Source organism: Triticum dicoccoides, chromosome 4A, assembly GCF_002162155.2.
Source record: "Triticum dicoccoides isolate Atlit2015 ecotype Zavitan chromosome 4A, WEW_v2.0, whole genome shotgun sequence".
Taxonomy (NCBI): Eukaryota; Viridiplantae; Streptophyta; class Magnoliopsida; order Poales; family Poaceae; genus Triticum; species Triticum dicoccoides.
In genome coordinates, this window is record NC_041386.1 from 684,840,335 (window position 1) to 684,849,450 (window position 9,116).

The window sequence follows — 9,116 nt, forward strand, 5'->3', positions numbered from 1 at the left end:
ATTGGAGGAGACGAAGAGAACTGAAGAGAGACGTACAATCAAGCCATAACAAATCGGGAAGACAGCGGGGCACTACATGAAGAGAATTAAAGCGTGGGGTAGTAGAGCAAAAGAGGATGACCTGGAGGCACGAAAGGACAGAGGGCTAAAATTGTTTGGGATTATAGATGACGTGGCTGCATGAGAGTGGTTGCTAATGTGTATAGCCTGCATGTTAAAAAAAATAGGTTTGTGGGGATGAACTATTTAGGTATTATAGATTATAGATTTTAAAGCCATGCCTATTAATAGATAAAACTCCATTTAAACAGTAAAAACCTGGCTAATTTATTTGTACTTGCATAGAAATATAAAGATGAATAAAAGGCCTCAAAGCGATATGCAAAAGAAAAGGTATATGTATTCATCGAAGTGATTTCAAACCCTCACAAAGAACAAAGAAAGACAAAAAGAGAACAATGCATTACAGTATTATGTGCATTCATTGACGAGGTGTGGATCGAGTAAGAGGGGTGAACCCTGCATGGGCAGCTTCGCCGCCACTGTCAGGGTTTGCGCGGGGGATGTTCCCGCTGTCCTTGCCGGGCTGGCAAAAAAGTGGTGGGACGGTGATTCAGCGGACTAGGATATAGCGATGGGACGGTGATTCAGAAATTAAGAAAAGAATGGAATCCTAGACACACACGTACGTTCGTAGTTAATCGACCAGAGCATGCTTAATTAGTGCATGACGACGGTGTCGAAGCAGTGGAGGCCGTCGAAGGCGAGCTCGAACCCAGCACGCCGCTCTGCCGTTGACTTGCCGGACAACCCCTGCTCCTTCTGTGCATCGGCCTTGTTTGGCGCAGGCTTCGTCGCCCCGCCGGAGACCAGCTGCTTGATCGCCCCGGTGGTGCCGCAGCCGTCGAGGGGCGCCTCGCAGAAGACGAGCGTCATCAGGAACCTCTCCATCGCCATGGACTCTGTAGGAGGCTGCTAGTCTGCTACTACGTCGACAGAACTCCGATGCGTTTCTTTGCTAGTTCCGCGCTTTGTTTTGCGCGTTGTGATCTAGTTGAGCGTCGGGGTGGTTATTTTATAGGGTCGATTGCTGACGGGACCGGGCTTACAGAGCCGATGCTTATGCAGCCGTGTTTTCCGTAGCGTAGGGTGCAAGCACACGGCGTACAGGACTAGGTCACAGGGAAGTATTCCCCCGTGCGGAAATACTTATCATCAAAATGAAAAAAAAAGGATATATCTAGATGTATTTTAGTTTTAGATACACTCCTTTTTGTTCATTTTGATGACAAATTTTTTCGGACGGAAGGAGTATACGGTAGCTCACAGGAAAGGTGCGAAAGAAAAAGTTTGGTCGCCGTCGCCGTTGTTGACTCGCTCGGGCGACGTCCTTGTCTTTGACTCGCACAGGAACCACCGATGAAGTGGTACATCCACAGCACTTTCTGAGTGCCTTGCTTCGGCATGCGGCTTTTCTATTATTTGCTTCTGTTTTTGCTTTGCTTCTACCGGTCCAGGAGAACCCGAGGACATCCTCACGTGTCCCTTCTCTTGCTGCGTGGAATAACCCACACATATATAATTTTGTTCTTTATTAATTTGAATCTCCATAAAGAAGCATTTGATTACGACATAGTTATATCTTGTCATGTTTGGTATCAAGATGAGAACCCAAATCTTAAATGACAAATACGTGGTTGGATGGTTAGAAGTACAGTGGAATCCCCAGTCATCAGAGTTCAAACCCTAAAGTTGACATTAGTGTTCGCATAATTCTTGGATATATCTCAGGCTTCCGGTGATGTTCGTTTCGACGTAGATGGCATTCTTGCCAACTGCGAGGCACTTTTGATGATTTTGTAAAACGTCAATATGCTATGCCGACTCAGTCTCTCGGATATGCTCGTACGTGGAGGGTATGCGTGCAGGCCCGTGTATGTGAGCGAACGATTGTACCGCGTTCAATTATTTTTGGTAAGTCTCAACTTCTTTTTGAAAAAGATTTACTTCCTCCATTCCCATATATAAGGCCACAACTCAAATTACAGGTAGCAAAGTAAAATTTAATGACTTTTTTACAAGTCAACTTTTTTTTTCATTAACCGGGATCATTAATACGCTGCACGCCCGCATGCATGCAAGGAAGGAACGAGAAGGAACTAGCACAATTTCATTATGACTACGTGCATGCAAGTATTAACCAAATTGCTACTACGAGAAAACATCATTAATTTTTGCCTTGATTATAGTTATTGGCCTTGTATAGATGCAAAATATTTTTTTTTCATAGTGGACTTTTATAAGGGAATGAAGGGAGTACATCTGATATTAAAGATCATCAGAAGTATAAATCACCTCAAACATAACTAAAATTGCATCAAGGTCTCTATGCCAAGTGCCGTCAGCCGTGCAGTGGTACTGCTCTGATTTTCTCAAGGTAACATGCCTGCACCTGATTCTCTGATGATTGGGCGATCTCATCGTAGAATTGAGCCATCCTTTCCATACGAAGCGAAAGGTTTCATCTTCTTCTGAGATAAGAAAGAAGTGCTTTTGTTGACGATGAGTATTCTTGATGACCGTTGAACAGTCCGAGGAGTTGTTGTGGCACACGGTCAAATCAGCTCTCAGACCGTACCTATCAATCGCCGTTGCGGCAGTTGACGTATCACTGGTGGTGGATTATGAACTACACACACGTACTCGTTCTTATCTGCAAGGCTGAGACCGGGGCAGGGCACTTGTTGGGTGCTCTGCTTAGTACTCCCTCTGTATCAAAGTATAATAGCAAGTACAATAAAGCTGAGTCAGCGGGCTATAAGGAATAAACTAGTATATTTTTGCTTAGTTGGAGGAAAGAGAAGAGGGGAGAGAAGGTAAGCGGCTCTTCGTGAAGAGCCAGCTCTAGCACGTGCTCCTAGGCACTTTCTGAGAATGAAAGGTGGGCCACATAATAAAAAAAGTACTAGTACACTCTTTTTATCTACTATTGTACATGTTAGCTATAAGATGGGTTGTAGATGACATGGCACAGGCTTATAGCCAGCAGCTGGCTATACTATTAACCATGCTCTAAGACGTAGGTACCGTCTAAGATGTTTTTGTACTTTAAAGACGTAGGAGGTACTACATTTATTGTGTCATTTCCTCACCTCTGCTTCTCCTAATCAACCATTAGGCGTATGTCATTGTTTTCCTCACCTAGTGACAACTAGTTATGTGACTGGAATCTAAAATTCGAATTGGCTCGAGCATATATTTACTGAATTACATCCAGTCCATTCTATTATCTGTCCAATATTTCCAAAGCAAGGTTGGATTATTCTTTTGCCTAGTGGCAAGTCTGGCATGTAAACTTGAACTCATACCACAAGTCCACGATTCTGCACACATGCAGAGACTCTAGTTTTGTTGTCTCCACACTGCCATTCTCTTCTTCGCGTATTTTTCAGGCAAAGACTGAATGTGCACTGGAAAGCAACGCCGGAGGAAGATTTCCCAACCTCTCGATTGCATTGTTACTATGAAAAACGCGTGCCACAGACTGTCACACAGCACTAACTGAACGATCTACATATACTTTGACGCGAATTAGCCATAAACTGATAATTATATATATCCACTTTCAATTCATATCATCTCTATTATTGAGGAAGATTATGCACTGGTGTCTACAATGGAATGAAGAAATCATCACAAGTCGACGTACGTGTCAAAACACTCTAGTTGATCCAAGTTCTATGCAAATCAGAATCGAGAAAGCGACATGCTCAGTGCATGACGACGGTGTCGAAGCAGTTGACCCCGTCGAACGCGAGCTCGACAGCAGGGCCCCGATGCGCCGTCGGCTTGCCGTTGAAGAGTCCCTGCTCCTTCTGAGCCAACGACCAGCCTGTTGCTCGCGCCGGCGGTGAGCACCGATGTGCCGTAGCCGTCCAGCAACGCCTCGCAGAAGACGAGCGCCGTAAAGAACCTCTCCGTGGCCATGGATCCTCTGACGGATGCTTCGATCGAGCAGTCCGGCACCAACGTTTCCTTGCTGCTGCTCGTCGAACGAAAGGGGAGATTCTTGTTTGTTGATACACTAGTAGAAAAGAGGGCAATGATCCAGGCCAGTTCAGCCCATTAGTCCCAGTTCAATTCAGAACCGGAACCAATGGAGCTATTTGCCCCGGTTCGTGAGTCCAGGGGGCCGGCCGGGCCACGTGGGCCATTGGTTCCGGTTCGTTCGGACCTATTGGTCCCGATTGGTGGGACGAACCGGGACCAATCCCTTTAGTCCCGGTTCATGCCACGAACCGGGACCAATAGTGCTGCCTATATATACCCCTCGCTCGCGAGCAGAGCACTCCAGTGCTCTGTTTTTCTTGCCGGCGAGGGGGGGCTTTGTGGTGCTCTAGCTCACCTCCTATGCACATGATGTGTTCGATGAAATGCCCGAGCCACACTACTTAAGCTTTCTCCTCTCCAAGCTCGACCTCCAACCTCCATTTTTCTCAATATTTGTCTAGATTTAGCGGTCCGTCACGCCCCGTCCCCGTCTTCACCGCCGTCGATCACCCGCGCCGATCTCATCGCCAGCACAACCGTGGTGAGCCTCTTGTTCTTATCTTCTTTCTGAAAGGAAAAATATTCTTACTTGTATTATTTTCTTACTTTTATTATTGCATCTTATATAGTGCGATGGTTTTGTTATCCGCCCCCGTCGGCCCTCGTCCTGTCTATGATTCGGATGTGGTATATATTATCTTTTCATAACTATTGGTTCATTTATTGTTTATGAAAATTATGCCGACCAACGTGACATAGATTTTATTTATCTAGGAGGTTGTTGAACCGAAAATTCCAACCGACCCTATTGTCGAGAGGTTAAATTTAGTTGAAGAAGAAAACTATTTCTTGAAGAAAAAAATAAAAAAACTTGAAGAGGAGAAGATGATATTGGAGTTGCATGTTGCGGATGTCGTCGATGATCACAAGATCAAGATGGATGCAATGCGCTTGAAGATGAGAAAGATTAGAAAATATGTCATTCATACCGAGGCTTGGTATCATTATGCCGTTGGATCAGTTGTTACCTAGGTTGCGATTATGATCGCATTTGTTTTCGCATTGAAATGTTTTACATAGTTTCAATGTATGGTTTAATTAATTTAGATGCTCTGCAGAGCTTTATGTTGTTAGATGAGAACTATGTATGTACTGTGGTTTTTATGTGATGATGAACTTCTATTAATTTGGTCACTTAATTATCTATTCATGATGTTCTGTAATGATTTTAGACACACTTAATTATATATAATGCACGCAGATGAACCGGCAATGGATGTACGGTGACAGACACACCTCCGAGTACATTAAGGGCGTGCATGATTTTTTCGAAGTGGCTGAGGCAAACAAGCAGAATGGTTTTATGTGTTGTCCATGCCCTATATGTGGGAATACGAAGTCTTACTCTGACCGAAAAATCCTTCACACCCACCTGCTTTACAAGGGTTTCATGCCACACTATAATGTTTGAACGAGGCACGCAAAAATAGGGGTTATGATGGAAGACGGCGAGGAAGAAGAGTACGATGACAACTATGTGCCCCCTGAATACGGTGATGCTACTGAACATCAAGATGCACCAGACGATGTGCACGATGGTGCTGCAACGGGCGAAGCTGCTGAAGATCAAGAGGAACCAGACAATGTGCCCGATGATGATGATCTCCGCCGGGTCATTGTCGATGCAAGGACACAATGCGAAAGTCAAAAGGAGAAGCTGAAGTTCGATCGCATGTTAGAGGATCACAAAAAAGGGTTGTACCCCAATTGCGAAGATGGCAACACAAAGCTCGGTACCGTACTCGAATTGCTGCAGTGGAAGGCAGAGAATGTTGTGCCTGATAAAGGATTTGAGAAGCTACTGAAAATAATGAAGAAGAAGTTTCCAAAGGATAACGAATTGCCCGACAGTACATACGCAGCAAAGAAGGTCATATGCCCTTTAGGATTGGAGGTGGAGAAGATACATGCATGCCCTAATGACTGCATCCTCTACCGTGGTGCCTACAAGGATCTGAACGCCTGCCCGGTATGCGGTGCATTGCGGTATAAGATCAGATGAGATGACCCTGGTGATGTTGACGGCGAGCCTCCCAGGAAGAGGGTTCCTGCGAAGGTGATGTGGTATGCTCCTATAATACCACGGTTGAAACGTCTGTTCAGAAACGGAGAGCATGCCAAGTTAATGCGATGGCACAGTGAGGACCGTAAGAAAGACGGGAAGTTGAGAGCACCCGCTGATGGGTCGCAGTGGAGAAAAATCGCAAGAAAGTACTGGGATGAGTTTGCAAAGGACCCAAGGAACGTATGGTTTGCTTTAAGCGCGGATGGCATTAATCCTTTCGGGGAGCAGAGCAGCAATCACAACACCTGGCCCGTGACTCTATGTATGTATAACGTTCCTCCTTGGATGTGCATGAAGCGGAAGTTCATTATGATGCCAGTTCTCATCCAAGGCTCTAAGCAACCCGGGAACGACATTGATGTGTACCTAAGGCCATTAGTTGAAGAACTTTTACAGCTGTGGAATGGAAACGGTGTACGTACGTGGGATGAGCACAAAAAGGAGGAATTTGACCTAAAGGCGTTGCTGTTCGTGACCATCAACGATTGGTCCGCTCTCAGTAACCTTTCAGGACAGACAAACAAGGGATACCACGCATGCACGCACTGTTTACTTGACACCGATAGTATATACCTGGGAAGCTGCAGGAAGAATGTGTACCTGGGCCATCGTCGATTTCTTCCGACCAACCATCAATGTAGAAAGAAAGGCAAGCATTTCAAAGGCGAGGCAGATCACTGGAAGAAGCCCGCCATGCGTACCGGTGATCACGTACTTGCTATGGTCAATGATTTACACGTAATCTTTGGAAAGGGTCCCGGCGGACTAGCTGTTCCGAATGACGCTGAGAATCACGAAAAAGAGGGCATGCCTCCGAAGCAGTATGAAGGTCCTGCTAGCTACGCTCTTACGAAAGAAGAGAAATAAATATTCTTTCAATGCCTGCTCAGTATGAAGGTCCCGACTGGCTTCTCGTCGAATATAAAGGGAATAATAAATATGACAGAGAAAAAGTTTCAGAACCTAAAGTCTCATGACTGCCACGTGATTATGACGCAACTGCTTCCGGTTGCATTGAGGGGGCTTCTACCGGAAAACGTTCGATTAGCCATTGTGAAGCTATGTGCATTTCTCAATGCAATATCTCAGAAGGTGATCGATCCAGAAATCGTACCAACGCTAAGGAGTGATGTGGCGCAATGTCTTGTCAGTTTTGAGCTGGTGTTCCCACCATCCTTCTTCAATATCATGACGCACGTCCTAATTCATCTAGTCGATGAGATTGTCATTCTGGGGCCCGTATTTCTACACAATATGTACCCCTTTGAGTGGTTCATGGGAGTCCTAAAGAAATATGTTCGTAACCGCGCTAGGCCAAAAGGAAGCATCTCCATGGGCCATCAAACAGAGATGTCATCGGGTTTTGTGTTGACTTCATTCCTGGCCTTTAGAAGATAGGTCTCCCTAAATCGCGGTATGAGGGGAGACTGACTGGAAAAGGCATGCTTGGAAGGGACTCAATAATATGCAGGGGCGGATATTCTTGATCTCAAGCACACTACACAGTTCTACAGAACTCTACCTTGGTGACCCCGTATGTCGATGAACACAAGAACAGTCTGCGCTCCAAACACCCGGAGCAGTGCGATGACTGGATTACATGTGAACACATCAGGACTTTCAGCAGTTGGTTGGAAACACGTCTCAGAGGTGACAGCACTGTTTGTGATGAGCTGTACTTGTTGTCCAGGGGACCATCTTCGACTGTAATGATTTGGAAAGGATACGAGATAAATGGGAATACATTTTACACGATTGACCAAGATGAAAAGAGCACCAACCAAAACAGCGGTGTCCGCTTTGATGCAGCAACTGACAAGGGAAATGACACATATTATGGTTACATAGTAGACATATGGGAACTTGACTACGGAGTAGATTTTAAGGTCCCTTTGTTTAAGTGCAAGTGGGTCAATCTGTCAGGAGGCGGGGTACAGGTAGACCCACAATACGGAATGACAACAGTGGATCTGAAAAATCTTGGGTACACTGACGAACCGTTCGTCCTAGCCAATGATGTGGCACAGGTTATCTATGTGAAGGACATGTCTACCAGACCGAGGAAAAGAAAAGATAAGGAAGCGAATACATCATACAATGAGCCAAAGCGCCACATAGTTCTTTCAGGAAAAAGGGACATCCTTGTAGTGGAGGGCAAGACAGACATGTCTGAAGAGTATGAAAAGTTCCATGAAATTCCCCCCTTCAAAGTCAAGGCTGACCCAAGCATTCTGGTAAACGATGAAGATTATCCATGGTTACGGCGCAATAAGCAAACGACACAAGCGAAGAAAAAGTGAAGACTTTCTCCCGCAACTATTATGATGATACCATACCAACTTTGTAACAGACGAGTATGATACCATTGTCCGTTTTGTAGATGCACATGCTATGCCAACTTTTCAGAGTTCATTTGAAAACTATGAATTTGAAAACCTCGCCAACCAAAGGGCGCTCACACCGGTTTATAAGCACGTCCCTCTACACGCCTTGTTGAGCTCACAAACTTGTGATTCACACAAATTTCAAAGAATTCAAATTTGAAAACTAATGGCACAAACAGAAAGTTTATAATTTTGCTGACCTAAAAGCAAAAAGAATTAAAAAATAAAGCAAAAAACCAAAAGAAAATAAATAATGCAGAAAACAAAAAAAACTTGAAAAAAAATAAAAATAGCAACAATAAATATCTTTTTGTAAGTAGAAACAAAATAAAATAAATAAAGCAACAAAGAAAACAAAAAAAGTGTTTTCAAATTTGAAAACTAATGGCACTAACAGAAAGTTTATAATTTTTTCTAAAACTAAAAGCAAAAAGAATTAAAAAAATAAAGCAAAAACAACAAAAAATAAATAATGCAGAAAACAGAACCAAAAAACTGAAAAATAATAAAAATAGCAACAATAAGTATTTTGTTGTAAGTACAAACAAAATAAAATA

At 44.1% G+C, this 9,116-nt stretch overlaps 1 protein-coding gene across 1 annotated transcript; it reads right to left on the reverse strand.

Moving 5' to 3' along the window:
- Positions 1-380: 380 nt before the first annotated feature.
- LOC119289723 lies at positions 381-1,027 on the reverse strand. The gene is made up of 2 exons (XM_037568970.1): positions 690-1,027; positions 381-586 (listed from the first exon to the last, which is right to left on the reverse strand). Exon 1 carries the CDS (start codon positions 955-957, stop codon positions 721-723), a length of 237 nt encoding a protein of 78 aa, XP_037424867.1. The 5' UTR covers positions 958-1,027; the 3' UTR covers positions 381-586; positions 690-720.
- Between the last annotated feature and the right edge of the window lie 8,089 nt (positions 1,028-9,116).

Excerpts from the sequence above, each read along its gene's own strand:
- LOC119289723 (XM_037568970.1), bottom strand. The coding sequence starts at position 957 with ATGGCGATGGAGAGGTTCCTGATGACGCTCGTCTTCTGCGAGGCGCCC.